The sequence below is a fragment of the Ochotona princeps genome, chromosome 16, assembly GCF_030435755.1.
Source record: "Ochotona princeps isolate mOchPri1 chromosome 16, mOchPri1.hap1, whole genome shotgun sequence".
In the NCBI taxonomy this organism is placed as follows: domain Eukaryota; kingdom Metazoa; phylum Chordata; class Mammalia; order Lagomorpha; family Ochotonidae; genus Ochotona; species Ochotona princeps.
The window spans coordinates 25,240,977-25,258,398 of NC_080847.1; the positions used below are offsets into that span (position 1 = coordinate 25,240,977).

At 38.1% G+C, this 17,422-nt stretch overlaps 1 protein-coding gene and 1 pseudogene across 11 annotated transcripts in view; both read right to left on the reverse strand.

The window, feature by feature from the left end:
- CHD9 (chromodomain helicase DNA binding protein 9) overlaps positions 1–17,422 on the reverse strand; it is a 230,587-nt gene that overhangs the window by 85,644 nt on the left and 127,521 nt on the right. For 8 of the 11 annotated variants that reach the window (XM_058674690.1, XM_058674693.1, XM_058674689.1 and 5 more), the window contains 2 exons: positions 14,759–15,090; positions 2,389–2,500 (listed from right to left, as the gene is read on the reverse strand). In XM_058674690.1, the coding sequence (XP_058530673.1) occupies positions 2,389–2,500; positions 14,759–15,090 (444 nt within the window). Of the gene's footprint in view, positions 1–2,388; positions 2,501–14,758; positions 15,091–15,886; positions 16,209–16,247; positions 16,632–17,422 lie in introns of those variants that run through there. The other 3 variants (XM_036492682.2, XM_036492681.2, XM_036492683.2) reach the window with 2 other exon arrangements.
- LOC105941768 (large ribosomal subunit protein uL22-like) lies at positions 4,194–4,739 on the reverse strand (annotated as a pseudogene).

The window sequence follows — 17,422 nt, forward strand, 5'->3', positions numbered from 1 at the left end:
GGGCAGTGGCCTTTAACAGCAGGCCTAGGCCCCTTCCTCTTGTGAACAATGCAGAAAGCAGCCTTGAAAGGAAGAGGAAACACAGCACATGGTCTCACATACACAACAGGTGACTCCTGGATTCATTCAGGATGTTTCAATCTCTTGGCCATGAAGATGCCTACATTTCCAACTTCAAACTAACATTTTTGTTAATACAGGAGACAGGAAGGTGGCATTTAGTTACATTCAATTTTGAAAAAGATGTATTTATAATTTCGTGTGGGGTTGGGTCTTGGTGGGGGAGTTAGCAAGTTCTGTGGCTCTAGGCTAGAACATGTTCAGCATCCTATGACTGGTATCATATGGATGTTAATGCTCAAGATTAGTTTAAATTAATAACAAAATATGGCATGTATTGTCTGAACAGTAACATGTTTTATGCTCACTAGGCATAAGTTTTAAATAATTAAGAACAATTGAGTACATTTTTAGAAGATTTTGTTAGATGGTTTCAGCATTATAGTCTCCTTTCTGATCATAAAGTACTGATTACATACTTAGAAATGCCTCTTAGGTTTCACTGAGTGGCTAAACTCACTAAAGTGCACACTCAGTTACTTCTTTGAAAGACAGGAATGAAGGCCATTTAATGAAAATAGCCTCTTTAATTCTGGTGAATAAGAAAGTGAATTATGAGATTATACTTAATTCCATGGTAAGTTATATTCCAGGAATATATGTACCTAAACACAGGACAAAGCCACATAAGGTATCACTCTTAAAAATTATCCTCTATCATATATTTCTAATAGCTTCAAAAGATTTTTTGAAAGAAATCTCACATTCATATTTTTGGCTAATATATTAGTTTTTTGCTATCTTCCCCAGACTGTTTTCCAAAGCACAATTCAAAATAATAAGATATCTTTAGCTTTTTTTTTTTAGGCCTTTTTTTTTTAAGATTTATTCATTTTTTTATTTGAAAGTCAAGTTAATACATAGAAGCAGAGATAGAGAGGTCCTCCATCTGTTGGTTCACTCCACAAACGGCTGCAGTGCCACAGCTGAGCTGACCTGAAGCTAGGAGCCAGGAGCGGCTTACCAGTCTTCCTTGTGAGTGTAGGAACCCAGGCTTGGGCCATCCTCTAATGCTTTGTTGGTACATCAGCAGAGAGGTAGATTACTGCAGCAGCCGATATGGGATGCCAGCGTTTGCAGAAGGATTAGCGTGCTATGCTACCATGCCAGGTTCCATTCTCATGTCTTAAAAGCTTTGACTGATCAGCTCATGGCCCTCTACTTAACAGGTCACTAGCATTATTCTTTCAAGTTACTACTACTTCATCATGATACAACAATAAAATATATCCGTAACTGATCATCAGAAGACATTTTTCACCCAGATCTTTACCTCCCCATTTTCTGAGAGTGTGTGTATGGTTAAAGCAAAACATCTGTCAAAACAAACTTTGTGAAAACCATAGGAAAAATGTGCATATTGACCTGTTCTATTATTTTATAATTTACATGATGGAAGAAAATGGCCAGCATTATTCTAGCAAAAATTAAAATAAAAAATTTCATATTGGCTAAATTAAATATGTATAAGTTTGCCTAAGTTAAGAATAACATATGAAGAAAAAGCCAGGCCATATAATATTAGGAGCTTTGTCACTGGCCTTACCTCAACTCTTGCAGCAGCCCAGGAGCCTTGAGCCACTACTCTCCCAATGGATAAGAAGCTGCATAAGGAAGAAGAAAGGCCATTCAGGGGCTTTCTGGCCCCATAGTTCAACAACTGCCACCCCAAACGGCCTACGGTCGTGTTTTAGTTATTTATACAGAGAGGGTGGCCTGAATTATTATGACCTTCACTGAATCTATCTACATACAGTAATTTCACAGGGTTATTTTGAATATCGACCTATTAAAAAAAGGCAAAATGCATAGTATTAGGAGATTTTTAATATAATTGAATATTCTTTCTTCAACAGAAGCACATGAAAGGAAATATGTCTCTAGGAATGATTCAATCCATTTGTTCTGTCATTCGCATAGGATTTTAAAAATAGATTTCTCTATCATCAAGTGCATTCAAAAGCACTGTAAATACAGGATAGCACTAGAGACATCTCCATGCTAAAAGTCACCGAGGACTTTGTATTGTTAATTTACCTCTCAAGGCTTCAGCGTCATGATCTCAAATTCATGGGGAGGACCCCGGTTTCCTCCTCTGCCTAATGCTCTATGACAGCACTTCTAGAAGCATATGGAAATAATTCCATCCTCTAAATTTCATTATTCAATATGATACATTTTTACTACAAAACTAAGTATAAACATCCATTAAGTAGTAATATGCTACCTAGATAATTCTAATTTTCTTGGAAAAATGTTAATACTCACTTGAGAGTCTTGATCTTTGCTTGTGTGTTGTGGCTTCTGCTCCGCATCAGATACTTCATCTGAAGATTCATTCTTTCTTTTCTGTTTCTTACCCAATGTAATAATGAGTTTGCTGTTTCAAAAGGAAGAGTAAACACTAAGGACTCTTTGCATTTTTGATCAAAATAAAAATGCCAAAATAAACTTTATTCCGGTCCATATGATTTGCATGCCCAATCACAGATGATAATTAACCTGAAACCCATAATGACATTTGGAACATAAACTCTATTCTAATAAAATAAATAATAGCGGAATAAATAAATTCAAACAGAACAAATAAATAATGTATGTTAGCTCTCAGCACAATTTTGCCACACAGTAATCTTTCAACTAATGGTAATTACTTCCAATTAATACATGCTAGACACTTCTCAAAATTCTACAATATGAAGATAAAGCAACAGTCCCCAAACTTGAAGTAGTACTGTGGACTGTGACCACAGTCATACTGCTTAAGTGGAGGCTGGCACAGAATGTTACGTAAAAGCAAAGGATGAAATGCTTAAAGAAATGCTGAAGAGTAGAGGAGAGTTTAGAGATGAGTATGAGACAGGAAATGAATGATGAAAAGAGCATAATTAGTAGGATCAAAGGAGACAGGGTATGTTCCAGGCAGGTGTGTAGCAAAGCATGAAGATAACATGCGGTGGTAATCGCATGTCAGGAGCACAGAGTACTAGTGGAAAAAGGAGAGGGCTGGAGAATCACAGAACGTGAAGAACATAGAAGGCCTTAGGGAACATGCAAAGAGTTAACATTTGAAGGCCAGCTTTCATGTAGCACAGGGCAGGAATTTAAAAGTAATCTGTCTTATCTAGCAGTGACAAAAAAGAAAAACAAGACACTTAGTGGACAGACCCAGATGCTGGTTCATCTCCCAAGTTGCCGCAGAAGCCAGGGCTGGGCCAGACTGAAGCCAGCAGCTGCGTCTGGGTCTCTCCTGTAGCTAAGGGCCTAGAACCTGGGCCATCCTCTGTTGTTTTCCCAAGCACATGGAAGCAGGGAGCTGGAGCAGAAGTGGAGTAGCCAGGACTCAAAGCCATTTGGGATGCCAGACAAGCAGAGTGCAGCCCATCAAATCGGCCAAAGTGCCCAAAGTGCCGGGCAGGGCCAGCTTTTGAGAACGATGCATACAGGTGTATGTAGAATTGAGGCATGATATGAGCAGTGCCATCATCCCCAACATGCAAAGCCATTTGGGACACCAGTGCTGCAGGAGGTGGCTTAACTTGCAGCACCACTACAAGGCTGGAGAGTCAGTGACAAGGCAAATGACAACTCAAGTTAATGATGAAGGCTGTAATACCTGGCCAGGGCAACACAGATGAAGAAGTAAAAGAAGATATAGGATTTTTTTTTTTTAAATTGTGGATGCAGAACCTATAGGACATGGTTATTGAATAGATGACCAGAGTGAGGCAAGAAGAAGATACAGAATGATTTATTCCTCAATTATCCTGGGGATAATGATAACTTACTTAGTATATACCTGTACTGTTTTGAATGTGCAAAGAATGCAAGCAAAATATGCAGATAGCTTAGGCTGGAACCATGAAATCTATTAGGAAAAACCCTGAAACTTTAAGGATCCAAACGTAGTTGCCCTCCATTCCATCTCATTACTCTATTTCTTCCTCCTCATCCTTTTTCAAAAGCAAATAACAACAAAGACCTCCCTTGAGGATGTTATCTACCATTACAGATCTATTTGTTCCTTTCTTTCTTTTTTTTTTTGTTTTCATTGCATTTATTTGATGTTGCAATTACTCCCGGGCCGTAATTTTTTTGTTTGTTTGTTTCTTCTGGGATATTGTTTTCTTCTGCGCCTGCTCCTTCTCGGAGGATCATGATGTGGCATGGGGAGCTCAAGTATGGGTTGATGTGGCCATGCACTTTGTAGGTACAGTGGCGCATCTTCGGGGGCTTGTTCACCCGGATGTGCTCACTGACCAGGGAGTCCATGTCCAGACCCTTCGGTTCAGCGCTGCTCTCTGCACTCTTCAGCATGTGCAACAGAACTTGGCACTCTTTTTGGACCAGTGACCCCGAGTCCGGCCCCTCTGACTGGCATGCAAGCAGCGGCCCACACCGCCGTTGTACTGCCAGAAAGGCACACACTGCTTCTTCAATGTGACGTCCTTTTTTTGTTTTAAAGATTTATTGTGACGCCCTTCAGGTGCTTGGTGGCTTTGTGGATGTGCGCGAGACCTGTGCAGTCTCCCAGGTGCTCTTAAAGTGGACGCGCAGTTCGAGCCCCTGGACTTGCATGACTTTGTGGGATTCTCGGGGTTCGGCAAGTATCAAACCATCTTGGGACAAGGTCACCCGGGGCTGCTTTCAGAAAGGGCTTGTTCCTCCTTTACAGCAGTTCTGGAGTCATTTCTGCCTCATTCCTCAACCTACTATAATTTGAAAAAAAAAATTGTATTCCTACTTTCTACTCATTTATTGCTTATATGAGCCAGTCTTTAACTTTATTAAGCATTCCTTTATACAACTCTGAGAAGTAGTGCCATTTTTTTATAAGGAGGAAACAGTGGCTAGGAGATATTGAGTAACTTCCTAAAAGTATACAGATAATAAGAACTGACAGAAGTATGCCTCCCTGTAAGGCCTGTACTCCAAACGTCTCATGCCACAGATGGTTTTTAGAATGACACATTCAACAGATAACTTTAAAGTCTTACCCACCAACATATAACTACTGTTTCCTTTTCCATGCTGCTTTGGCTCCACTGCACCATAGTTATCTAGTTTTCCCTAAATTTCTTCTCACAAAACCATGTGTTTTTTTTTTATCTGAGTGTTGTTTTCATCTTGATAAATACTTTCTCGCAGTCCCATAAATGCTTCGGAGGCTCCCTAGGTTCTATTTTCAGGCTCTTTTCTCTTTATAAACTGCATCTGGGAGATTTACTATAATGTATAAACGTGTTAAATAATGTCTCAGTCAATGATGGACCACACAGATGACAGAGGTCCCATATGATTACAATGAAACTGAAAAGCTCCTTTGTTCCTTTGACATAGTTGTGTTAAAATTCACTTTTATTTGAAAGGCAAAGAGAAGAGAAGCAGAGAGATCAACTCTCCATCTGCTGGTTCACATGCCAAAGGGTACTCAACAGCTGGCCTTGGGCTGACTCAGTCACGAGCCAGAAGCATCCTCCAGCTCTCCCATGTGGGTGCAAGGGTTTAGGCTATCTTTTATTGTTTTCTGAAGCACATTAGGATATAGCTGGATATGAAGTGCAGCAGCCGAGACTCAAAACAGCACCCACACGGATGCTGGCCCACAGGGGGGGACTTAACCTACTATTCATGGCACCAGGTTCCCTTCAGTGACATCTTAGCAAGCCATGGTGCAACACATTACTTAAATGATTTAAGAGATGATCATATAAAATGATAATACTTGCAGTTAGGCATAACATCTAATACTTGATATAAGCAACCATTACTGTTTTATGTATTAACTGTGCTATGCTTTCTATTGTTATTTTTAGCATACCTTTTTAATGTATAATCATTTGCTGCAAAATTATTCCATGCTACATCATTAGCAATATCATACAGCTTATGTTTCCTGTGCCTCTTGACTGTATCAGAAGTTGAGTGATTCCTTTATAGCATCTAGGTTTGTATTAAGTATTCTGTCATGTTTACACAATGACAAGACTGCCTAATGATGCATTCACAACATATTTCTATCTTTAACCAACATAAGACTATTCTTAACAGCCACCTAAAATTCTCAAATATCCTCTTTCTAGTTCTAATCCCCAAGCTTCAAACTCACAGGAAATGACTTGAAAAGGTGCATGGAAAAGTGGGATTAAAAATATAAGTTTGGGAAAAATATATGTAAGTTTGGGGCCAGCATGATGGCATGGTAGGCTAACCCACGTAGCATCCCATATAGGTACTGGTTCATGTCCCTGCTGCTCTACTTCTGATCCAGCTCTCTGCTTACGGCCTAGGAAAGAAGCAGAGGATGGACTGAGTCCCCGGGAGGCTGCGCCCACGTGGGTATATTTGGTGTCAACAATTTTCAAAACCCTTGTGTAGTTTTTCACATCTTTTCCATGAACTTTTGGAAGACATTCTCCCTTTAATCAAGTGCTTACTAGGAATATCCATATAGATATTTCACAGACATCTCAAATTGATCCCCAAACCATCCCCTCATTTAATGCAAAGCTAACAGCAGGACAGTGTGTTAATATTGAAATACACTGCAAATTCAAAATAGCACACAGAGGATATTCTGCACTCGATCTTAGCCTCAAGACCAAGGAACGACACACAGAGTGTTCTGAACGGGAGTATCGCTCAGAGTTTTCTCAAACTGAAAATACTTGCTACCAGCTTTCAGATTAAGAACCAAGACAACGTTATTTTATGAAGTCTACCTCTCAAGTGTGTTCCAGTCACAATTTTCTACGGATACCTCCCCGCTTTTTTGTTTGTGATTATTTGATACAAAATTGTGCAGATGACTTTTCGCTCTGTTTTTAAAGATTTATTTACTTCAAAGGCACACACACCCCTTACATCCACTGGTTCACCCAAAAATGTCTGCGACAGCTGGGGTGGAATAGGCCAGAGTCAGAAGACAGGAACTTCATCTGGGTCTCCACATGGGTAGCAGGAATCGAAGCAACTGGGCCATCACTAATGACATTGTCAGGAGCATTAGTGAGAAGCTGGCAACCAGAGAAACTAGGACTCCAAGGGCCTCGGATACAGGATAAGGCCACAGCAGTTTGAAGCTGCAGTTTAACCTACTGTATCACAATACCTAACCCTTCTAGGTGATTCTGAACGGCAAGGTCAGAGAAAAACCTAACTTAGTAAAATCAGAGTTTCACAGCTTAAATATTTTTCTATGAAATGTAAATAAAAACCTGTTAATATTCTTTAACACACTGTTTAAAAAGCTATTTTTCTCAATGTTTAGAAGACTAAATGAGTTATGTGGAATATATATTCTGCTATAGCAACTCCATGGCTTCTTAAAAATTCAAATTCCACTTAATAAAAGAACTTAAAATGAGCACAGATATTTAAACATTTAACTAAATTTACAAATGAGTACAAAGCAGTTATACTGTTTTTTTCTGGAACCACAAGCGTGATTAAGGAAGATTCTTTAAGGACAAAGGACGAAGCTGCTGAAACAATTTTACAGATGGCTATTGCCTAAACTCCAGAAAATAAATACTAATTAATAAACAATACCCAATCACTCTTCATTACTGCCCCTTTCTGGCAGTGGTAATAAAGATGTTTCCCATTTTTTAAATTTGGAAATTTTATTTAGAAACAAAAGAAACTTTTATTTTCCTATGTTCCATGTTTTACTGCTCTGTATCCTAGGACAGCACCTGATTGCACAAATTCATTAAACGTATTCATAACCTAAGCAAGAATCTTTTCCAAATGACAGCTTTGTAGGAGTTAGCTCACGTACGTCCAAAGCACGTGCCTATCAAATGATTATATGTCCAAAATGCTTCCATTTAAAAATAGCACATTTCGGGCTCGGCAGCATGGCCTGGTGGCTAAGGTCCTCGCCTTGATCCCATATGGCCGTTGGTTCTAGTCCCGGCAGCTCCACTTCCTCTCTATCTCTCCTCCTCTCAGTATATCTGACTTTGTAATAAAAATAAAATAAATCTTTAAAAAAAATAGCACATTTCCACAATAGAACAAAAATTGACCCTGAAAAAAATTTGGGGGGCCTGGTGCAATAGTGTAATGGTTAAGGTCCTCGTCTTGAACGCGCTGGGATCCCATATGGGCGCCGGTTCTAATCCCGGCAGCTCCACTTCCCATCCAGCTCTTTCAAACAAACAAACAAATAAATAAATAGACAAATAAATATTTCTTAAAACATAAAAGTAGAAGGGTTACTATTAACAGCTTAAGATGCTGGCTGCTCTGATTGATATTCAGCTCCCTGCTAATGCACAGGGCTCAGGGGAAACTGGTCCAAATGCCTGGGCCTCTGCCTGCCACATGGGAACCAGGATTAAGGTCTTGGCTCCCACCTTTGGCACAGCCATTGCAGGCTGTCTGAGGAGTTACCCAGTGGATGGAAGCCCTATCTTTCAAACAAACAAACAAATAAATGTAAGTAGAAAAACTAGAATAAGTTACGCAAATAAGTCAATTGTCACAGAACATTCTGTTCTTCCATTACATAGGTTACAGTTAATTATAAAACAAAATTTTGGGGTAGGTATTTTGCCTAAAGTTAAGATATCATCAGGTATTCCATATCCAGGTGCCTGGATTTGAGTCCAAGTTCCACTCTGAATTGTAGTTGTCCACTAAGGAATATTCTGGCTCAAGTAGTTAAGTCCCTGCTATCCATGTAGGATAATCAGATTGAATTCCTGTTTCAGGCTTTAGGTGTTGCCCATTCCCACTCAGTGCCAAAATTTGGTGAATGAACCAGTAGATGGGAGTTCTCTCTATGCCTTTCAAACGAAATAAATTTTTGAAAATTTTAATTGAGTCAGCACTGAGGTACATTGGATTAAGCGGCCACCAGCAGCATCAGCACTCCATATGAGCACAGGTTCAAATCCCAGCTGTTCTACCTTTGTCCCAGCTCCCCGCTCATATGCTTGAGAAAGCAGAGGAGGATGGCCCAAATATTTGGGTCCCTGCACCCAACAGGGAGATCCAGTCGAGACTGGCTCCAGTCTGGCCCAGTTGTTACTGTTGTGGCCATATGGGGATTTCTCTGTCCCTCTCTCCCCCTCATGCTGTATCAGTCTTTCAAATAAACAAATCAATTTATCAAGAAAGTTTCTGGGAAAAATTATTTTTAACTAAAATTTCATTGTAAGTCAAAATATAATGCTACTATATTCTACAGTGATAACTTTCTAGTCTAAAGTGAAATATCACCCAAAGTGACAAATACAAAATATAACAATAAGAACTTTATGAAAATTATGCTATTAAAATAACACTTAAAAGATGTTATTCATGTCAGTAAACTGAAGCAACAGACACTCAGCTAAGTAGAAAAGCTAAACATTAAGACACAGGTTTTTGTCAGATAATTTCAAACTAAGACATACATTTAAAATGTTAATTCATTTGGCAAGTGTAGGCACTAGCAAACTACAGTGTTTATACTTGACATGTCTGTATTTGATTTTCAGATGTAATTTAAGCATTCATCTAAATCCTGCCCACATGTTATTAGCAGAATCTTTGTAAGAAGCTGCATTCTACTCCATGTCAATCTGTATTTGCCTCCTGCTGATTCTATCACTGCAACGACTGGACAATGAATCTTACCCAATTAGTCCACTTGCTTTAATTAATACACCTGATTCATCAGAAGTAAACAGCCAAAATACTATTTCACATTATTTTTCCTTAAAAAATAAAGTGAAAGATACTGAGGCTTTTTAAAAGTAATCAGAAATTTTGTTGTTTACACAGAAACATTTAACTCAATGAAATGACTCAGGTTTAAAGTTCAACTCAAGATGTTCTGTTAAATCTCCCTTGGAAAAAGAATCAGTCTGTCATTTAGTTAAAAGTGTAAATCTGAAATATCCGACAATAACTCTGTTAAGTTGTAGATAAGATGGACTTTATTATATTGCCTGTTTAAAGCTGTACTCATTTTCCCCAAAAAGATGAATACACTAAGTTATTCCATATAAATAATCCCTAATGATAAAAGCATTACATAAGTATTAAGCCATATTTATCAAGTCTTATTATACTTCTAAAACGTAATACTTTTTCACATATTAACAACTGTGACATCATTTAATCATATACTACAGTGTTAACTGACATAAAAGAATGGTGTGCTTTATAATCAATGACATCTTAGATCAAAGAAATGTGGCATATCATTCTGATAAAAGACTTTATTGGGTTAACATAAAGGTGTAATTACTAAAGACCGAACTTTAAATCTTTGTTGAAATTAATCAATATTATGTAGATCTATTCCTTCTGTAGATGTATATGCTTCAAATTTTCATTGACTGTATAATTTTGATGCTAAGTAATAAAATCAGTAAAACATTGTATCTACTTGGCTTTAACAAACATAGGCTTGGGGGCTGGTGTTGTGGCATACTGGGTAAAGCTGCTGCCTGTGGCACTGGCATCCATCTCAGATGGGTACCAGTTGAAATCCGGACTGCTCCACTGCTGATCCAGTTTCCTGTTAAAGTGCCTGAGAAAGCAGCAGAGAACGGCCACATCCTTGAGCACACACACACACAGGGAAGAAGCTCCTGGTTCCTTGCCTTGGACTAGTCCACGATGGCTGTGAAACCATGTGGGGAGTGAACCAGCAGATGGAAAATCTCTATGTATTTCTCTCCCTTCCTCTTTGTAACTCTGCTATTTAAAATAAATAAATAGGGCCCGGCGGCAGGGTCTAGCAGCTAAGGTCCTCGCCTTGAAAGCCCCGGGATCCCATATGGGCGCCAGTTCTAATCCCGGCAGTTCCACTTCCCATCCAGCTCCCTGCTTGTGGCCTGGGAAAGCAGTTGAGGACGGTCCAATGCATTGGGACCCTGCACCCGCGTGGGAGACCTGGAAGAGATTCCAGGTTCCCGGCTTCAGATCGGCACAGCACTGGCCGTTGAGGCTCACTTGGGGAGTGAATCATCAGACGGAAGATCTTCCTCTCTGTCTCTCCTCCTCTCTGTATATCTGACTTTGTAATAAAATAAATAAAAAGAAAATAAATAAAATAAAATAAATATATGAATAGATAAATTTTTTTTAATTTTGAGCGACATGGAAACATAGAATTCAAAGTTATAAACTATAAAATTAAAATTGCCTCAGTCAAATCATGTAAAGTATTACATAATCTAAATAATAAAACTGAGTCATAAGGAAATTTTGGGCCCTTAGAATAAATTTCATGAATTTATTTTAGAATCTAACTCTACTATCACCAGTTATGTCTCTATGGGCTTATGAATGGATTACTTTGCCATTTCTGCTTTAAATTTGACAAATTAGATCCAACCACTTGATATCACTCAGTGTTTAATCTTCTTCCCATTCATAAAGTTCATTCCATTCCATTAAACAAGTGGCTATTGTGTGCTATTACTTAAGGAAACTGCTATTCTATGTGAAACGTTTTTAAGCATCCAAATACCAAGATTATTAAAAGCATAAGAACGATTTTTTCTAGTCATTTCTCTTCACTGTCACTTCCATTTCAACTCAAACTTTTCCACATATCTATGGGCATTTATCTCAGATTCCATGCACATTTCAAACAAAAATTACTTAAAATGAGTGCTGTTTTAGCAAATCTGATAAACAGAGGTAGGTTGTGTGAAAATAGCCAGCAAGATCATGAGTGTATCTTAACAAGTTAACAATTGTTTTGTTTGATTTTTTTTTTAGAATTTCAAATTAATCTTACTAGGAAATCTTATGGCAAGAGAGCCTGGGTAGCTGGATAAAGCGTATGCTCAAAGGAAGGGAATAGGTCCAGGCCTTAATCTTCTGTTTCAATGTCTATGTGTTATTTACATTGTCAGAAAATAATGCGGCTGCACTTCTGGGGCACAAAGCAAAGTGTACTCCAGGTACTACCTCACATGCTTTCAGTGTCAAGAACTCACTTCATGCTCAAAACACCACTATGAGGTAAGCATTATCACAGCCACATCTCTCAGATGAGGAGCCTAGAGTTCAGAAGTTAAGCATGGCTCCAGGGCTACACTACTTGTAAGTGACAAAGTCAGCACTTGAACAAATGCAACTGGATCCAGAGCCACAGAATTTATAACCACATTATCATACTGCATGCCCAATCTAACTCAAGAGGACTAATGTAAAGAAGAGGCTATATGAAAGTACTCTGAAAAGGACATTCTACCCCTTCCACTGAAAACCAACTGTGAAAGTGACCAACAGTGATAGGCTTTCAAGCATACCAGCAAGCAGAGGCAGTGTGGATGTTTTTTTTCAGATTAGTCTTCCTAGATAACATTAAATTACTTTTATGGGTAAAAAATACCACCTCTGTACAGAAAACAAAGTATTATTTACAAATTGAGTTACATTTTATATTTGCATATCAAAGTGCTGGTGATTATATGGCAGCATACAGTTGCCCAAATAATCTGACACCAGCAGCCCAAATCTTCTAAAAATAATAGGAAAAAAGAGTTATTAGTTAGTTTAAATGATGACTCTTCATATAAAAAGTAAAAGCTCAATTAAAATTAAAAAGTGCAGTGGCTTATTTAAAGGCATGGTAATTAAATATTCCAATTAATATTGGAACTATGGATAGAATATCAATCTCATTTATTCTAACAATGCCTCTCCTCTAACATGCACTAATTTTTGTCTCTGGCTGATAAAGATGATCAATATATTGTCTTACCCCAACAGCCTATTAATACATGCAAGTTTCAATTTGCTAACCTGCCAGCGATCTATAAATTCCTCTATTAAAAAGATCCATTCTCCACAAGTCCTTTTTTCTGGCTTTTTTTTTTTTTTTTGAGCAACTACTCAGTAACATATATTTAACAAAAAAGCAGAAAAAAGTTATTCTTGGTACAATTCTTTACTGTTTTCTTGAGATTGTTACTAATAAAGTATTAAACTGAATAATGCTTTGTGTTATTAAAATAATTAATTGTAAGTGATCGACCTAGCACTAACAAAAACACAAACAGCAAGAAATGCATCAGTACAACATAGTAATTTTACTGCTACATTGTCAGCTCAAGAAAAAAAAATGTTTCTCTTGCCTCCAGTTGTTATAATTTTCCTTTGTGTACATTACTTCTGTTTTAACCACATTCTCCTCTGGCACTTTCCCCTCTATGATGTTGCCTTCAAATTTAAAGTAAATTATAACTGCTTTCTTTAATTGTCTTTTTTTTTTTTTTAAAGATTTTATTATTATTGGAAAGCTGGATATACAGAGAGGAGGAGAGACAGAGAGGAAGATCTTCCATCCGATGTTTCACTCCCCAAGTGAGCCGCAACGGGCCGGTGCGCGCCGATCCGAAGCCGGGAACCAGGAACCTCTTCCAGGTCTCCCACACGGGTGCAGTGTCCCAATGCATTGGGCCGTCCTCAACTGCTTTCCCAGGCCACAAGCAGGGAGCTGGATGGGAAGTGGAGCTGCCGGGATTAGAACCGGCGCCCATATGGGATCCCGGGGCGTTCAAGGCGAGGACTTTAGCCGCTAGGCCACGCCGCCGGGCCCTGCTTTCTTTAATTGTTAAACTTTATCTTATGCATCGTTTTTCAAAAAGTTACTGTCAACAAAATAATTCGGTTTTGTGGTTTCATTTAAAATGCTAAGAATTTATTTGACATACAAAATTATCTTAGTTCTAAAAGTCTACACAGTGCATAAGTAATTTCTTAAAAAATGAAGATTTTAGTAACAAGGGAAGTTCGTTACTGTGTTTTATGTATGAAAGAGGAAAACCAAGATTAAGCATTTTGTGCAAAAGGAAAAAAATTTCAAAACTGACCGAATATTCCAGCCAAAACAATTTTAAACCACAGTGACCTCTGTTTATATTAACTCATACAAAAAAACATACATATAAAGCAAAAAACAAAACAAAACAAAAAAAAAACTCCTAACATTTTATTTGTTAAAAATGCGTTGGCTAAGCAGCCAAACAGAAACAGTAGAATTAATGGATCCCCCTGGAGCAATTCTTTTTCCTTAAAATTCTCTTCAGAGCATTAGTCCTCACTTGGCCTCTTTAGTATGGAAAGTGAAGCAGGGGCTGAATATGAGTGAATCGGCTATCCCTGGCAGCTGCTGACTGGTGGTTATACAGCTTTTGTTTGCTTGCCATTGCAGTTGGTAGAAAGCTGTGGGTCCGAGAACGAAATGGAAAGGCAGGGAAACAAAAACTACAAGACGCCCAGTGAGGCACAGGTCCTCGGGAGCCACACACAGATCCCAGAAACGGTCAGCGGCACGATCTCAAAGGACAGGGACTCTGAAGCTGGCCTAGCAACAAGGGCCTTCTTTTTTTTTAACTTTACTTCTTCATATAGACAGATTTTCGTATTTTCCTATTTTAAATTTTTACTTGAAATTTTCAAAAGATGTACAAAAAGTTATATTCGCTGAATAGTAAAAAATCAGGCAATCCTGGAATATTATCTAATAAAAAAGAAAATGTAAGAAAGACATGATACTTGGAAATTGAGCACTTTAAAGGAAAGTACACATACTACACACTTAAATCACAGATTTCCCTTAGCAAAAACAAAACAAGACAAAAAAGAGGGGCGAGGACTTAATTTTCAATCGACTTACCCAATTTTTGTCTTCTCCTTTAACTTCGAGCAAGTTTTTGTTTTCTTGCTGTCTTTGTCCTTTGGCTTGGATTTCATTCTCCTCCCCTTCTTCTCCTCTTTTCCTTCCGCTGAAGCACTGGGGAAGTTTTCAGGGCTCATGACCCTTGGAATGTTGCGCTCCCCACGCTCCTTGGCTTTCGCTATGGCCTCTGAGATTATTCGATTAGCTTTTTCTTGCTTGCTTTCCGATTCCACCTTTTTCCTCTGCTTCTTCTCAGACATGGCCCTCACCTGGGTATTCTGCAACTTAGTGTATGTCCCAGAACCATCACTCTTCTTGGAAGATGGAGGCTAGAGAAATCAGAATATTCTTTTATAGAACACACCAAGGTAAGAAATAACGGACAACTCTGAAATTTTAAAATTAAAGTTATGAAGATGTTTAATTACATGAGCAGATATGTAGTGCTACAAACAAATTAAAAATTGAGACACTTTGCTTATCTTAGAAATTAGTATAAACAGCTCTACTGCTCCTTTTAAAAATGAAGGTTCAAGACTGGTAATACAGATTCATTAACATTTTCATAGCATTTTGGTTTAGTTCATTTCAAATTCTGTCCTATAAATACAGTTCACTCAATTTTTATCCTGTAAATATTCTGTGCATATGGAATAAAAGTCTCCTTTCCTCTCAAATTCCAAATGTTAAAAAAACACTAACATGTTTAAAACAGTAAGTTTAAGTTAGAATGATTATTCCTCACAATTTATTACAATTTTTTAGGAAAATAAAGCCGTTGCTTTGAGACTCGATCTAGAACCTGCAATCATCTAGGTCATTCTAATGCGGCAAAACAGCGAGTTAGTAAACAGACATTCCCATACTTAAAATTAGACAAAGTTTTAGTTTTCCCATGAAAGAGTTAAATGTGGAATTCCTCCTCCCCCACACACTTCCATACCACGATTGTTTTTGCTCAGGCAATTTGAGAAAGAAACAAGTTTTACAGTTTTACATTAAAATTATTAATATTTTAGCATTATCACAGGAAGCAGATCAAAAGCATTTTAAAAAGAATTTCCTCTTGGAAAAACACACATTCATCCGCATAGACGTGGAATCGCAGTTTTGTTATGTTCTTACCGGTAAACATGCCTCTGACTACAGCAAAGGAAAAAACCACCAGGAATTTCCAAACACATTTTCATGCTGATTCCAGTGTGCTTCCCTGGCTATCTTTTCTATGCCTGCCTCATCAAAGGTTTTCAGAGCAGTGCTAGGCACTGGGAAAGCAAGGAAGGATTTGAATAGCTCACGAAAATGCCACCTTGAGGCCTACAGGCTGTAACAAATAACCCCGACTGGAGAAAACAGCAACAAGCTCAAGATGGCGATGCAGCACGGCTCGGCGGCAGCAGCCAGTAATAAGGAAGGTTATTCAATCCCATTAGCCTTTTAGCCCGAAGAACCCCTCCTCCTCCCACTCATTCAGGCTTTCACTTACCCTTCCTCTTGGCCTCTTCACTGAAGACATTTTTGGCGTCAGACAAAGGCTTGCCCTCTGCTTTTTCACCACCCCAGGCAGTGCTCAAGAAAAAAGCATTGAAAGAAGATTCCTAAATGGCCTATTTAGCAAGCTGCAACCAAGAGATGCACAACCCTCCACAAATACACATTTTGATTTATCAACACATTTCTGCCTTGGCAAGTTTATATCTACTGTTCATCCTACGTAGGTCTGAGAAAGGCTGTAAGCCCTCCTAAAAAGCTGAGTTTCCTCAATAGCTGTAAGCAGATAGCCAGATTCCAACAAAGCACAGAAAGAAATGAATGCACAAAGCATCAAAATGCATCAGCATGAATATTAGAGATGTCGTTAAAAATACTGACTCCTTCTGCGGAAGTAGGCCAGCAGATGGTGCTACCAGTTATTATTCCATTAGACTCTGCAATTTAACCCCCAATGGACTGTTCTTCCCTCCATGGAACACGTTAACTCTCACTCTGCCATTTCCTAAAGTTTTTAAAAAATTACGGTATAAAATCTGATTTTTAAAAATCACTGAAAAACTAAAATGGTGATAAAACTGTCTACGTGGCTATCAATACTAAAACAACAAAATCTAATGCATTTTTTTACTGGGGAAAAACACTTTTCTCCACAGCATTCTAAGATCTTTGAAATATGGAAATAGCTGAAGGGTTAAAGAGCAGGTCATGCAAATGAACACTTAGCAAGTGACTTCTCCTTAAGAAATTACAATGTCTCTTACCCTTCCAAAAAAACCTAACAGTATTTATTCTTAAAATATAGAAGTGATTTTCATTTAATGTCTAAAAAAAGGCATAGGACTTTGAAACGAACCAATGAAAACTATTAAGGATCAATAATTACATTAAGATCTGTCCTTCTCTTAATCAGGATGAATACAATATTTTCCTAACATGAAAAACTCATGAAATCCTCCCGATGTTTACTCTCCACTTTCTATTTTAACTGAGCTCCTGAAATTTTCAAAAGAAAAATCCAGGCTTACTTTCATTCTAAAAATAGACAAATGGCAGATCCTTTTAAACTTGACCACAACTACACTTCTCTTTCTTTAAAACTCTGACAATTACTGTAAACAATGATCTTAAATATTAAATAGCTAAACAAAATATCACCGATGCAAAAAC